The following is a 15253-nucleotide window of genomic DNA, read 5'->3' as shown; positions in this document are numbered from 1 at the left end:
TCCTGTGCTTTCACTCTACCTACCTACCTACCTACCTATCTTCCTGCCTACCTAAATTCCCGTTCCGTCTGGTCTGAGCCATCGGCAACTCAGCAGACCTCACATAGACTTCCCGTCCCCATGTATGTTCGGACAGCCTCGGCCGGGAGCGCGACAAGGCGGCGATAATCTGGTTAGACACACTCGACGCCACTCGGGCAAATCCTAACCTGAGAAACTCCGGGGATACGAAGCTTGAAGGTTTTCAAGAAGCCGTCGAGGAAAAATCCTACACAGACATATATGTATATATATACAAGCCGACCATGTCTTCTCTCAAGGTTTCCTCCATGTCGGTGGTCCATCAGGAAAGCCTTCACCTCAGGAACAGTTCTCCTGGGCTCTCACTCGTTCAGTTTCCTCGATCTTCTCATCAGCCATGTTTTTCAGGGCCTCTCACCTCGTGGCCGCCCTGGCACTTTTCGAAGGGTCGTCGGCCAAGGACTGGTTGAGTCCCGAGTACCGGTTCTTTTACCAGTTCCCTCTGCCCATCCCGCCCGTGAAGAAGCCGAAGCTGTAAGAGACCTTACACCCACACTCACACACAAGTTCACTCTCTTTCCCACTCTCTCTCATTCTCTCATACACATACACCCCCTCTCTCTCTCTTTCAAACGCTGTACCACAACACACAACAGCAAACGAGTCGCTGACATGACCCTAGGTCCGTCACCAACCCGGTCACCAACAAGCAGATCGACTACTACGAGGTCGACATCGTGCCCTTCAAGCAGCAGGTCTACCCCAACAAGGGACTGACTTCGCTCGTTGGCTACGACGGCATCTCCCCCGGTCCCACGTTCCTGGTCCCCAGGGGCCGTGAGACGGTTGTCAGGTTCACCAACAAGGCCGTTCTGCCAAGCGCCGTCCATCTCCATGGCTCGCCCTCTGTAAGTCTCGAGAAGCTATCCCACTTCTGTTGCTGTCGCGACACACAAAACCACTAACTGACTTTGTGTGTGAAAGAGGGCTCCCTGGGACGGCTGGGCCGAGGATAGGATCTTGCCCGGGCAGTACAAGGACTACTACTACCCCAATAGCCAGAGCGGCCGCTTCTTGTGGTATCACGACCACGCCATGGACATTGTATGATCTTTAGCCACACCCTTGTTTCTTTCTCTTCGCAGAAAACCCCCAAAAAGGCAATTTACTGACCAGACAATCACAGACGGCGGTGAACGCCTACTTCGGCCAGGCCGGCGCCTACATCATCCAGGACCCCGCCGAGGACGCGCTCGGCCTCCCGAACGCCTACGGCGTGAACGACATCCCCCTGGTCCTGTCCTCCAAGCAGTACAACAACGACGGTTCCCTCTTCTCCCCCGCCGGCGAGACCGACAGCCTCTGGGGCGACGTCATCCACGTCAACGGCCAGCCGTGGCCCTTCTTCAAGGTCGAGCCTCGCAAGTACCGCCTCCGCTTCCTCAACGCCGCCGTCTCCCGCTCCTTCATCCTCTACTTCAAGCGCCAGACCGGCGGCGCCAACATCCCCTTCCAGGTCATCGCCTCCGACGCCGGCCTGCTCACGGGCCCCATCACCACGAGCACCCTGACCATGTCCATGGCCGAGCGCTGGGAGGTCGTCTTCGACTTCTCCAAGCACGCCGGGCAGAACATCACCCTCCGGAACCAGGAGGACGTCGGCAAGGACAAGGACTACGGCTTCACCGACCAGGTCATGCGCTTCGTCGTCGGCCGCGGCCCCGTCGCCGACACCTCGGTCGTGCCGGCCCGCCTGCGCGACGTCCCCTTCCCGCCGCGCCAGGGCAACGGCGTCGACCGCCACTTCGAGTTCCACCGCCAGAACGGCCTCTGGAAGATCAACGGCGTCGGCTTCAGCGACGTCCAGAACCGCATCCTCGCCCGCGTGCCCCGCGGCACCGTCGAGATCTGGGAGTTCGAGAACGGCGGCGGCGGCTGGACGCACCCCATCCACGTCCACCTCGTCGACTTCCGCATCCTCAGCCGCACAAAGGCCAAGCGGCCCGTCCTCCCCTACGAGGCCGCCGGCCTTAAGGACGTCGTCTGGCTCGACGCCGGCGAGGTCGTCCGCGTCGAGGCCCACTACGCCCCCTGGGACGGCGTCTACATGTTCCACTGCCACAACCTCATCCACGAGGACCACGAGATGATGGCCGCCTTCAACGTCACCGCCCTCGCCGACCTGGGCTACAACGAGACCTCCTTCGCCGACCCCATGGAGGCCCGCTGGAGGGCCGTTCCCGTCTCCGCCGCCGCCTTCAGCACCGACGCCATCGTCAGGAAGGTCCAGTTCATGGCCTCCCTGCAGCCCTACAACAACGAGGAGGAGGTCCTGCGGAGGCTTCAGCAGTACTGGGCCACCCGCGGCGGCGTCAAGATGAGGCGTGTCACTAGGGCCGAGCTGGATGCCGAGGCCATTGACGGGCCCGAGCAGTAGACAAGGCCCCCCCCCGAGGCGTGTTAGAACATCGTGAGTGCAGAAGGCGAGTGAGCGAGCGGGTACACGGGATGTACGCCAGGGTTCGAGACGGCGAGTTTGTGCTCTTTTTTCGAGTGTATATACTACAACAACTGTATCATCTTCCCCCCCCTTGAGAGGTTACATAGAGACGAGGAAATAAAGACATACATAGCTTCTCATTGCATTGTTGCCCAGCAGAATCGATCGGTTAATCATGTTGACTTAGGAAGTATAGCTAACAGATGATTGCAAAAGGACATTTTCTGCTACAAACGCGGAAGAGCCTGTGCCTATGTCAACGCGCCTGCTGCAACTTGGTCTGAGTGAGAGGGGTGCCATGGAGTTTGTTCCGAGCAACAGGCTTGCTTCTAGAGACGTTTTCATAGCGTTTGACGGGTATGAATGAGCTTTCAATCACCCGTTCCACCCCCCCTTACACGATGGTTGACTTTGGAGAGACCGTGATGGGCAGACGGACAAAGTCGAGTCAAACTTCGTCTGGAGACTTCTTTTGCCACGCCCAAAGAAGAGAACCCTGAGATGAGCTACAATAGCTGCCTGTCCTCGATCCATGTTTTCCGCTTCCTAGACATTTGGTGGCAAAACCATTCCGATCTCAAATTTTGATGCTGTTTCACTGAATCCTCTTATTCGGGAGCCCTCGAGAACTCATGTCGCTTGACCGGTCCATCTTGGGCTTGCGTGCGTAGCAACTGGTATTGGTGTGGTCTTTGATATGCTTCTTTCAAGACAAACACAACAATATGGGGCTTCTCGGACACTCAGGACGGCGCTCCACCGGGTTTTCTGGCATATATAACGTGTCTAGCAATGGTGGTTAGCGGTTCCCACGACAAGTTTGAAGAATAGAAAATAAAGAGGGAAGAATTAAAACCCACTGTTTCCAGTATGCGTGCAACCTCGTGTCCACGACCTCCCTCTTGACCTCCTCGCACAGCTCCTCGACGGCGTCCCGCGTCCACCCCTTGACCCTCGTCATGAGCGCCAGAGAGAAGCCCTCGAGCCCCATGTCCAGGTTCGCGCAGTTCCAGCGGCCGATCTCCTTCAGCTTGGGGTCCTCGGGCCACGAGTTGAACGGCCACTGGAAGACCCGGTGGCGGATCTCGACGAAGCCGACGTCCCGGAGGTCGCCCAGGGAGGACGGCGCGTAGTTGAGGGGCCGGCCGATCTCGTTGGAGGCGTCCACGAGCGCGTTCTGCCACCGGTAGAGGGCCGCCGTCGGGGGCACGGTGCCGTCGTCGCAGTACGACGGGAGTTCCAGGTCTTGGATCTCGAAATAGCCGCCTGGCTCCAAGTTGCTACACCCAGAAAGTCAACTTCTTCTCCTGTCGATGGGAGTACGGGGAAGAGCGGGGACGGAAAGTGGCAAACGGAGGACGATCAGGGGGTTCATACTCATAGGCCTTTTGAATGATGGACCGGAAATTCGACCAACTGCCTGCGACAGAGCGGTTGAAGATGTAATCGAAGGGTTGGTTCCACTCCCAATCGAGCTCAAGGTCGTCAATCTCGAAACTGCAATTGGCTGGCAATCTGGACGGGGAGAAGTGGGTTAACGAGGACGAACGAGTACGCGAGTTGGCATGCGTCAAACCTACAGCTCAGGCTGGATAGCACTCAGGTCTACACCAATAACCTTGGAACAAGTCAGTTCTCGACACTCTTCTGGAAGACTTCGGCATTCCCAAAATCTTTACCTCCGCGCCAGGATATGCGTCGGCTGGCGGAGTAAGTCAGCTCGAACCCTAATCTCCCAAACACGGAAAAAGACCCAACACTGACCAAAGTCGATGGCCCAGATACCAGTCCCTGTGCCCATATCCAGCACTCTCTTCGCCGTATGTCTGCCCGGACTAGTTCCCAGCTCTCCGTCCAGGGTTATCAGCCAGATGTGGTGCTGAAGATCTGGTCCCGCGTGAGCGTCTCTACGAACTCCGTGCTTGGTTGGGGCGGGCATTGTGGGTTTGGATCTACCATACCGTAGCGTATAAGCTCTTGCTAGACGCATTTCACTGTCAGATTAACAACAAGTTCCTGCGTTGCTGCTGCTGCCGTAGACAAAGGCCAAAGGGAGGAATGGAAAGTACATCATCATTTGGGTATGCATATTCTGCCGATCATTAACACGGGTGCACACATCATGGCCGCGACGGCCCGTGTATGGATGACTCAACTGCCTTGGCTCATGGAGTGGTATGATCTGCCGTTTTCGAACTGGTAATCGAGGATGCTCGACGTCAAGGAGAGCAAATCGGTCTGTCCGGTCGCCTGCTATCGTCAGGTGGGGTTCAGCTCAGCTGTGAGGGATATTCTCGTGGTGGCCTACCTCGTCGATCGCGGAGTCGACGTCGGAATCCATGTCGTCAACGTGTGTGCTCTGCACGCCGTCAGCATCTCGTCAAGGACGCACAGCAGCACACATAATAACTAGGTCGTGTGAGTAACTGGTTTCATGTTTGACTTACTTCGTCTCTAGCCCATTCTATCCCATCGCTGTCCATTACTTTCCCTAGGGCAAACAAGAAGAGGAGGAGAGTAGAGAAAAACGCCGAGGCGAGATTTTAGCTCGATCCAGACTGCCGGGTGCGGTGCTTGGAGAGTCCAAGTAGGTGGTGCGGGGGGGGCGTGAGGAGGAATCAGGTGGGAGAATGAGAACAGGTAGTCGGGTACACTTTGAACAGGTTGGGTTCAACGAACCCACCGGGGGAGGAGGGGGGGCGATATGCACGCGTGGACTAGGTAACATGTTGTTGGTTTCATTGTTGGTTCGAGGTGTGCGGGATATTGTCTTGGGACCAGGGCGTTTATGGTATCATTTTCGTCCAACCAACGAGCGTGACTAGGGGGGTTTTTGATCGATCCCTCGCTCTTCGCCAACAGGCCAACAGGCCAACAGGAGGAATCAGGTCAGGTCCAACGGGCAACAAGGTGGCGGTGACTGGGATGTCTTCTCTTGGTGGTGGGGTCTATGCATGCAACTCCAGACAGAGAGCCCATCTTGATGGTGACCCGATGGACCAGGGCCTGACTAGGGTGCAGTTCGTGTGAAAGAGATTGGGTTTGTGATGTTCGAAGGCTTTTGAGTCAAGTATAAACTCACTCGGAGGCTGGACACAACACAGGCGAGCACCGCAGGTGTTCCTAATTGTCTGGCCGGTTGGCCCAATGGCAAGGCGTCTGACTACGATATACCGTGGAATCAGGAGATTGTGGGTTCGACCCCCATGCTGGTCACTTACTTTTGCTGGTTGCTCAAAGTCTCCATCCCTGTTTTGTTTTTGGATGAAGAAAGAAAGAATTTGGCCATTTAGCCTTTTGTTACTTGGAAGGTAAGCGGTTAAGATAAGATGCCTGCCGTTGGTTCCATCGCACCGATCACTGATGTACTTGTTGATTGCTTTCAAAGAGTTGTAAGACTGAGTGAGAGTACTATCAGAAGCTAGAGACAGTGGAACAAACAAGAGCGTATACTAGAAACAGCAGGTTGGGTATTACTCAATGCCTATCGCGAATACTGGGAACGACGCATAATTACGCAGGCTCCGCAAGTTTAGTTTGTAAGACCACAAAGATCCCCAGAAGGCCTTGCAGACCGAGCCGCGATGTATCCTCGTTTCCGTCAGGTCCTGTCATTCGGAGTGGCGGGGTACTTGTCCTCGCCGTAGGTCGAGTTCAACGTCACCGAGCCAACAACGGCGCCAGACTCCAGTCGGATGGACGTGTCGAGCTCGCCCTTGGCCAACATGTCCCGCGTCAAGAAGAGCTGCCTCGAACCGCGGATCCAGTTGCCATACCCGCCGTACCCGGTGCGCTGGCCGAAGCACAGGTTCACGCCCGTCCCGTCCACCGCCACGCCGTCCACCTTGCCCTTCCACTTGGTGCACCAGCTGTTGCCGTGGTCGTGGCCGCTGAAGACGCCGATCACGCCCTGGCTCTCCGAGACGGCCTTCATGAACGCGACGTCCTGGCCGCCGTAGCGGCAGCTGGTCTTCTGGCTGCCGTCGTCGCACCACCCTTCGGCCTGGTGCGACAGCGGCTTGTCGTCGTTGATGCCGGGGTTCTTCTCGGCGTCGATCCCCTTGTCCTGGATGGCCCGCGACACCTTGGGCGGTATGTGAACGAAGGCGACGCCGGGGATCTTTGCGTTGTGCTTCTTGTTGAGGTCGGCGCTCGTCGACTTGAACCAGTCGACGACGCTCCCGTCAACCCAGTTCGGTTGGCCGACCATCTTCACCGAGTCGTCCGAGTTGGTCTGCATGTACGCGAAGCCGCCCCTGCTGTCGAAGAACCAGAGAATCACATCGGGCTTGCAGTCGTCCTTCGTGCAATCGGACGGGTAGACTGGGAGGTAGTAGTTGGAGACCCCGGCATTGGGGTTCGAGACCATCTTCTGCGTGCGGGCGTTGGGCCACTGCTTCTCCCTCGCGAGGATGTCGCTCCCCGTGATGTTGAGTTGATAGTCGTGGTTACCGTAGGTGCTTGCCCACGGGAGGTCGCGCTCCACCATCGGTTTGACTAGCTGGTCGAGGACGAAGGTGGCGTTTTCCAGGTATGCGTTCTCGCCAGTGATGAGGTCGCCGTTCAGCACCACCAGGTCCGGTTTCTCATCGTCAAGCACCTTTTTGATGACTCCGACAGTCTTGATGTCTGCCGCAGGGCCCCACGCCTCCCATGCATCTGCAACCTGCTATCAGCAAGCGAAGTTCCCAAGTCGACGCGTCTACCCCATGCCAGAAATCTCTATAAACTCACTCTCCCCAAAGTGAAGGTCTTCAAAGATGGAGATTTTGAAGACCCCGTCGTTGCTGAAGCTCAATGGGCTGCCACCTTTGTTCATCATGGCAACTTGCCGCCGGCACGCTTCTGGAATGCCGCGCGATGTTCCCATGACGATGGCGGCGACGGCACACACTCTGGCCACAATCTGTGATGCCATCGTTAATTGCTAGATCCTCTGAAACATCCGCGTTCAAACGTAACCCAGGAGTAGCTTCATCAAGAACAGCCCGCCTCATATATAAAACCATCATCTGAAGTTTCGTGGTGGCTCGGGCTATGCGCGTTGTGACATCGTTTCATCACCACGTCTAAGAGACGTTGGGGGAAAACACCAAACGTGCATGTTCTCGGCAGGGAGGAAACAAAAGTCGGCCTCTTTTGTGTGTTGAGTTTGCAGAAACGGGGATCCACAGCTAAGGGGGTTCCTTTCGAGGCCACACAGGTACACAATGAGGCCAAAGATGGTAGACGTCGTGGTATGAATGTCATGCATCACACTCCAATACAACACACAGAGTTATGTGGATAAAGCGCAGTGTAATGTAAACTCCAAGATTCCTATTACCCAACCTATTAACGTTTGTGGTCTTGATCAGAGGAGTTGAGGATCATAGTAACTCCTTGCAGGCGAATGGTCAATGTGTAAGTCTCCCTCTGACTGTTGTAGTACCCCCGTGTCACCGGAAACATCGAGCATACGCCAAGATCAAGTTTGTAGGCACATGAGTAGACACACAAAAGTGCTCAACCCTCTGGCTGAAAGCGGCGAAGGGAACATTGGTTTAATTACAGGTCTGGTTGTACGACACACGGAGCTGGGTCTTCAACCACCAACTTCTTGTCGACATGCATCCTAGCGAGAAAAGGGCACGAACCCACATGTGCAGTGATCGCGGGTCTTGGGGTGTCAGTTATCGGCGGCTTTCAGCCACGTTAGCCCCTTGCGCTTTGATCGAAGCTCGAGCTGCCTACTTGAAGCATCCCAAGACATGCAACCCTAGCTGGCGGCACCTACTGGAACAGTGGAAGGAATCCGTGTGCTTACCAGACACCTTTGCCACTACTACCTCTCTTGACGTTTCGAGCATTTCGCCGCGTTTTTATATGCGATTATGGGGTCAGTCCTTTGTCGGTGCTTGCAACCGGTACTTGTGCTATTAAGAGAAGAGCTATACACATTAGTAGACATGGATTGACTTGAATATGCCGTTGAAAAGGTACGGCTCATGCTCAGTGATATCATAAGAGGATCATGAGGGGCACATTGGTCGGAGGGCAGTGTTATGTGGTCCGTGGACGGCTATCAGGTTTTCCGCCACCTCGGTTACGATTGCATCACAGACATGTGTTCATCCGATAATCCCAAAAGATGGTTGCATTTATCTTTAGGATAATCCAACAGAACCCATCGAACCGGCTTGCAAAGGTCACACTATATCACAGCATCTCCCAAACCAGACCAAGTATGCCGGGCATCCAAATCCAAGACTTCAAGGTCGATATCCCAGCAGCGGAAGTTGAACGACTGCAACGCAAGCTCCGAGACACGAGGCTTCCTGGCAAGCCTGTTGTCCCGGATGCTGGTCCAAACTATGGTCAGTTCTTTGAGACCTCAACCCGTTTCTCCTCGAGGGACTGACAACATACCTCAGGCCCTGAGTACCAATGGGCGGAGAACCTGTACAATGCTTGGACGACCGATTTCAATTGGTACGATGTGCAGGAGGAGATGAACCAAGTGCCTCATCACATCGCCACCATCGAGGACCTCCAAATTCACTTCGTTCATGCCCGGTCAGACCGCCTAAAGGCAATTCCACTGCTTGCCGTCCATGGCTGGCCTGGATCCTTTTGGGAGTTTAGCCAAGTATGGGGACCATTGTCTAACCCAACCGACCCGAACGACCCGGCTTTCCACGTCGTCGCGCCCAGCATGCCGGGCTTCTGCTGGTCCTCTTGGCCGCCGCGGTCGGGATGGAAGCTACAAGACAACGCTCGCGTCTTCGACAAACTCATGAAGGGGCTTGGGTACAATGAGTACATGGTCCAGTGCGGCGACTGGGGTCATTTCGTCGGACGCGAGCTGGGTTCCAAGTACACCGACTCTTGCAAGCTTGTGCACTGCAACTTCGCGCCCAGTCCCATGCCAGATGGTGCGGAATACACTGATCGCGAAAAGAGGGTTGCCGAGCGCGGTGAAGACTGGCTTCAGAATCACATAGGCTATGCTGTCGCCATGAGAACTCGGGTGAGTCAATGTTCCCGAGATTACTCTAGCGCATTGGCAGGGAATGACCACTGACTGACCTGAGATACAAAAAGCCTCATACGATTGGCATAGCGTTGCATGATAATCCCATGGGTACCCTCATGTGGGTGGGCGAGAAGTACAACGAGGCCGCGAACCCTGAGAATCAAGCCAAACCGTTTTGGACAAAGGCGATCTTAACGACGGTATCGCTTTATTTCTTCACCGGCTGCATCTTGCCTTCAATGCTGCCTTACTACGAAAGCCCATCCCACGAGGACTTTAATGAGTTTGTCATGCAAGAGGAAAACCGCATTCGAGTTCCCTTTGGGTACACGTCTTTCCTCTTTGACACTGAGCCGGCATCAAGACGGGCGGTTGAGCGGACGGGCGACTTGGTATTCTACAGAGGTATGAGACCAGGGCTGGTTGACTGATCTGTACATGTGGCAGCGGAGGCTAACGATTTCACAGAACGTGACAATGCCGGGCACTTTGCAGCACTTGAGCATCCCGATGGTTTGATGCAAGATGTACGGGACCTGGTCAAGCAGTCCTGGAAACCAGTGGCGAACATTACACCCCCTGCACCCCCTGCCACAGGTCTAAGGCCTTCTTCGAACCGAGTAAACAACCAGATTCGACCCGAGTATCGCTCTGGAGGACTGGAGTAGACAGAAGAGTTCAAAGAAGCGTTGAAAGAACGAGGCCTTGGAGTTTTGCACCCGAACTGTTTATGAGTATCATAACAAATACGAGTCCCTCGTGACTGGCTGCGCGACTGTCGTGGCCGAAACCGCCCACAGTCCTTCAAGCTCCCCCCTCATTCTTCTTGATGCCCAAAACAGGCTCTGAAAACTCAACTCGGCATTGCGAGGGTAGCTCGACGCCGTAGGAGTCGAACCGAAGTTCCCCAGACGTCCTGTTGACAGAGATCCATCTCCTGTTGCGCAGATCGCCGTCCTGCGCTCTGTCGTGGAAGTTTTGGGGCGCAAAGACTATGCTGCTGACGGCCTCGTTGTAAAGCGTGACGGGGACGTCCTCGGACCTCGTGAAGTGGTGCATGCCCAAGTTGAACCAGAGAACGATGTCCTCGTTCTCCACGCTCTCGCCGTCAAAGAACTTGAGGAAATCCTGCTGGGGTTTCAGAGGCAGGTTGACGTTGGAATGGCTGTTCGCGTACGGCTCGTTGTCGTGTTGCCGAGAGAGCGCCAGGTGAGACTTGGCAAACGGGCTCTGGTGCTTGGTCCAGGGAGAGTCGAGGGACGTGAGGTGGATGTTGGATCTTCCAGGGATGATTCGGTAGCCGCGCTTCTCGCCCCACGAGTTGTTGGCTCCGGGATTGACGACACAGTACATGGCTGCTTGGTTTGGTTGCCAGTTGAACTGCTGCTCACCCTTCATCGTGGACTTCTGCAGCTGCATCTGCTCAAAGAAACCAAGCTCGGGGTACCATGGCTGCGTCTGGTTGACCAACACAAGCTGGCTCACTTCGAGACTGTTTTTGGTATCAACGATGTCAAAATCGGCCTTGTAAGTCAAGACGTGGTCGTGAAGGGACCCCATGGTTGCTTCCTGAACCCTAGGTCCGAATTGTTCCTGGTCCGGGTGGTAGAAAGAGGCTTGTATGAATCCAGAAGCTCGGACAACGACTTCGAGAGAACCATCGACATGAAAAGAATAGTCGAACATGTAGTCATAATTACCAACAGTTGCAATGGACCGCATAGTAAGAGCCGACGCTTTCACAGTTCCCAGGTAACTGAACCCGTACTTGTTTTCCGCTTCAAATCTATGCCGTGAGATAGGGTAGCCAGCATCTGCTTCAAAGATGCATATGGCATCGGTATTGACGACCGAGGAGTTGCCCTCGTGATGTGTGACGTTCCAGAATGTGCTGCCGAACGGACAGTCGTATCCCTCAACCAAGGTACCGAGGTTAGTACCTAAGCTGTAATGCGTATCTTGATAGACTGTTCCGGCAGCACTCGGTGTGAAGCCGGCGTACTGGGCTGTAGCTTCCTGCAGCGAGAGCTCGTAGATGACGCTGTCGCCCTTGAACCTGATGTCGTAGTACATGAGCCCAAGTGTTCGAGAGTACGAGGTGTAGAAAGACCAGCCCATATATTCGATGTACTTTTCTTCCTCGTCGATCTTGTAACGTTTCCCTCCAATCTCGAGACTCTGGGGCGCCAGCTTGTGTTCCAAATCTCGGGCGCCAAGCTCAGACTTGTAATCGAGAAACGCCCAATCCGGGTTCCGCGTTTGTTTGAACTGTTTCTTCAGCCCTCCTTCCACCCAAGCAGCCCTGATAGCCGCAGTCGTAGGGAAGAATCTTTCGTTGGTGACGATCCCCCTCAATCTGTAACGCGAAGCATCCGTTCCGGTGATGTCCAGCATTACGAAAAAGTCCAAGGGCGTCAGATACGCTGCCGCATTAGGGTATCTGAACATGACGGTGCGGAAGGCTTGGGTACCGTCGTATGACATAGGCGTGCCACTGGTTGTATGGAGAGTCGTTCGATTGTCTCCCATCCCGTGGTATACGCCGCCAATTAGCTCCGAGGTAATGTCTGAGATGTTCCTCATGACCGAAACCAACAACGGCTCGGTGGCTGCTTCGCGGGCAGCATCGAAATAGCGGCTGTTGAAAGGAACATTCCCTCCGGTACCGCCGTTGAAGATATAGTCGAGCTCCTCAACCCTTGTGTCAGCCGTTACGGGAAGAGGCCCGACCATATACTCTTGAGAATCTGGCACTTCCTGTCCGCCACGGAAAATGACCACCCGCGCATACTTTGGTGGCGGATTGGCAGCCCCATGGAGATACGGTAGAACGTTGGACTTGTTGGTGGGCAGAGTGTCTATCCAATAGACGTAGTTGTCTGTGATCGTAGCCTTACTGGGATCTGTGAGATTAAGGCCCGTGGCTGGCTGGTGAAGGAGATTCCAGACAGCAAGGTTGTCTCCGGGGGAGATTGGAGACCACACGTTGGCTTTGGTAGCCTTCACCTTGGGCGCAACTCCGTTGATGTCGCAGGTGCTAATGTTTGCAAAGGGCTTGGTCGATCTGCCGGCCTCGGCTGGTTCACAGGCTGCCCAAAGAAATGCCAGAAGGCAGAGAGACAACTGCCTCAGATACATGTCTGCCTAGGTAGACATTGATGTTCTGATCGAGCTGAATCATTGCACACGACAAGTGATGCAAGTCTAGAAGTACGTTACAAACGGTATTTTATCAGCGAATAGGATCTGATACTGTGGCTGATGTTGTATTTATTGACCTACTCAATGTTCGGCCAGAAGGCCTTCGGTTACGGTGAAGATGCCACCAAGGATTGGTATTTACAGAAACGTTCTTACTTCCAAGTGGCTGATTACGAGTCGACCCTCCGGATTTTATTGCTTTGGTCAACAGAAACGGTATTCTCTGGAGCTGTCCGCGTAACTACTGACAACACAGCATCGATTACTGCGTTTGTGGAAGAGGGTGGAATGGAAGGGAAATCCGATCTAGCGTTCGTGCCAAGGTTTCTGACAGCTTTTTGTACACATCCAAGCTGGAAATAGACACCGCCATGCGTCTGATCATCTTGCGTTCGGTGTTTGATTGTCTGAACTTCGGAACTTCGGAACTTTCTCTTCTGTCTCACTTGTCGGAAGGTTTTGGGCAGTCGTGGTAAACGGTGGCCTCTCTCGAAAGTGATGGCTTTGACAGTACCGTCTTGCCCGAAAAGTGCACCAGATTATTGTGGCCTTGTTCCTTGGAAGTCGACGCGGTTTAATTTGCTCTCCGCTGCTTCCGCGGCTTCCGTGCAGCTGTCAAGCCGTGGCTGTTCGTGAGCGTCCTCGTCGTGGTGCTGAGGATCAGTCGGATCGTACTTTAGCTTTCGGTCTTGGCACTGACTAAGACGAGAATTTGAATTATGAAACCCATAAAGTTTAATTCAGCTGCTAATGAAGTGTAATGTACTCAAACTTTTCCCCTTCCCCTTTTTTTTGCTTCCAACATCCCAGTGGGTTTGCAGCTGAAATACGAACCCAAAAATTGGGGGCTCAGAAGTCAGATAAGAGCTAGCAATCAGTCCCATCAATCACGCGTGTGGTTCGTATCCTCGGGAATTGGTAGGCTAGAGTTAAAAGTTGATGAAGAGGACTGACGTCGTGTGAGTCACGAGATAAGACGCAGCATAGCGAGGGGATTGAGGAATTGTTTGCGTTGCTGCTACTCTCACCCATACAGTATCGTGTAAGTAGGGGAAGAGAATTCCATCCATTTCCATTTTCATTCCAATTGTGTTGCTATGACTTCCCCAAAGTCGCTGCAAGATAGCATCATGCGCACTCTCTGATCTGTTCCTGCTGTTCTATTCCTGTGTAACGTGGGAGAGTTTTGTTTGCCTTGATGGCGTCCAACCATCCCGATATGCCTTCCTTCAGAGCGAGTAGGACATTTCACGACCTTACCTCTGTCAGCAGGTCTTTCCAAGCACACAAACTGCGGACGTGCCCAGATGTAGCCTAGTACACAAAAGGGACGTTTACGCATGCTTTCGCAAGATGTGTCGAAGTCACATCCCATGCTCAACGCCGTGTCCCATGCTAACTAGATAGAACATCTCAACGATATGTTTTTTCCCGAGTGGTTGACATGGCAGAAGTCCCTGCCGCGTAACCTGTAGTGACGTGTAGTGACAGGGAAGATTAGACGTTGAACCTGTGTTCTCGGGATTCATAACCAGCCCCCATAATAGAAGGATATTGGTAGGAGGGAAACGCCTGTCTCAACGCCGACATTTGTGTCTTTGCGCATTTTGAAATAGGTGATATATATACCTATATCGGAAAGTAGAACTTTTACCTTGCAACAGCAGGTTTCACTAGCACCCTTCGCCTTGTACTCAGCTTGTTATGTGTTGTAAGCTTTAAATCTTGGATACGTGTAGTCGTTGTTCGAGATACTTCGTCTATCACCTCTCCAAATAGCAAGAAGGTAGTACATGACAATGCAGATAAGGTCGTGGCGGTTGAAGTTGAGGAATTTTGATCTTCGCACTGGCGATTTCTCAGTATACCTTTCATTAGCAGGGAGTGATTTTCAATGGCAATAAGCCATCTGTAACCGTGAATGGAATAAACACAGTACGGTTCTGTAGGTACCACCTCGAAAAGCCAATCTAAAATCTGATCCCTATCTATAGAACGGTTTATACAGATCCCCAGGTTTTAAGAGCCCCTAATGGCCCTGTAATGCCCACTCACATAATGTATCTCCTACTTCTTAGTCAACCTCTTTACTCTGCACATCTCACTTTGTCATACATATCTGACAAAGAAAAAAAAAAAAAAACCTTTGTCAATGTAGAAAGATAGTTTCCCTCCGAGATGCAATTTCCATGACCCAAACTTCTTAGACGGCATCTGCAGCTAACATAATCTTTTGTCATATTCATTGAATCTTACTTCATCTTCACGTACAAACAACGGTAAATAAGATGGTGCCATAGTAGAATGTATGCAGATGTCTGTGTTCTCTGTAAACATTACTGAATGTCAAGTGTGGTACAGGACTTTACTGGAATGGGCAAATGTTCCCACGTCCCAGAGGAGTCAAACTTGCACCTGCGATCACCAAGACAGGTTCACACTTTTCAATTCAACAAACGGACGCCAATACTCAGAGCAACCGAACCAATATAATAATGCTTCTGACTAAACAATAG

General features: G+C 53.4%; 6 protein-coding genes across 6 annotated transcripts; 2 read left to right on the top strand and 4 right to left on the bottom strand.

Annotated features, from left to right (window-relative positions):
* Window positions 1–418: 418 nt before the first annotated feature.
* CH63R_05016 (Multicopper oxidase) lies at window positions 419–2458 on the top strand (the record flags this gene model as incomplete). The annotated part of the gene is made up of 4 exons (XM_018299991.1): window positions 419–555; window positions 704–929; window positions 1006–1125; window positions 1208–2458. 4 exons carry the CDS (start codon window positions 419–421, stop codon window positions 2456–2458), a joined length of 1734 nt encoding a protein of 577 aa, XP_018161237.1.
* Window positions 2459–3264: 806 nt separating this feature from the next.
* Window positions 3265–5004, bottom strand: CH63R_05015 (Methyltransferase; the record flags this gene model as incomplete). Its single annotated transcript, XM_018299990.1, has 9 exons — window positions 3265–3307; window positions 3382–3801; window positions 3899–4036; window positions 4102–4139; window positions 4201–4223; window positions 4286–4501; window positions 4678–4771; window positions 4830–4880; window positions 4969–5004. 9 exons carry the CDS (start codon window positions 5002–5004, stop codon window positions 3265–3267), a joined length of 1059 nt encoding a protein of 352 aa, XP_018161236.1.
* An 8-nt stretch (window positions 5005–5012) lies between these two features.
* Window positions 5013–5249, bottom strand: CH63R_05014 (uncharacterized protein; the record flags this gene model as incomplete). Its single annotated transcript, XM_018299989.1, has 1 exon — window positions 5013–5249. One exon carries the CDS (start codon window positions 5247–5249, stop codon window positions 5013–5015), a length of 237 nt encoding a protein of 78 aa, XP_018161235.1.
* An 873-nt stretch (window positions 5250–6122) lies between these two features.
* Window positions 6123–7439, bottom strand: CH63R_05013 (Calcineurin-like phosphoesterase; the record flags this gene model as incomplete). Its single annotated transcript, XM_018299988.1, has 2 exons — window positions 6123–7180; window positions 7256–7439. 2 exons carry the CDS (start codon window positions 7437–7439, stop codon window positions 6123–6125), a joined length of 1242 nt encoding a protein of 413 aa, XP_018161234.1.
* A 1212-nt stretch (window positions 7440–8651) lies between these two features.
* Window positions 8652–9967, top strand: CH63R_05012 (Epoxide hydrolase; the record flags this gene model as incomplete). The annotated part of the gene is made up of 3 exons (XM_018299987.1): window positions 8652–8877; window positions 8935–9530; window positions 9605–9967. The coding sequence occupies 3 exons, from the start codon at window positions 8652–8654 to the stop codon at window positions 9965–9967; spliced, it is 1185 nt and encodes a 394-aa protein (XP_018161233.1).
* Window positions 9968–10340: 373 nt separating this feature from the next.
* Window positions 10341–12674, bottom strand: CH63R_05011 (Amine oxidase; the record flags this gene model as incomplete). Its single annotated transcript, XM_018299986.1, has 1 exon — window positions 10341–12674. One exon carries the CDS (start codon window positions 12672–12674, stop codon window positions 10341–10343), a length of 2334 nt encoding a protein of 777 aa, XP_018161232.1.
* Window positions 12675–15253: the final 2579 nt, after the last annotated feature.

Source organism: Colletotrichum higginsianum, chromosome 3, assembly GCF_001672515.1.
Source record: "Colletotrichum higginsianum IMI 349063 chromosome 3, whole genome shotgun sequence".
NCBI lineage: Eukaryota > Fungi > Ascomycota > Sordariomycetes > Glomerellales > Glomerellaceae > Colletotrichum > Colletotrichum higginsianum.
This window is presented reverse-complemented; position numbering and strand designations above follow the sequence as displayed.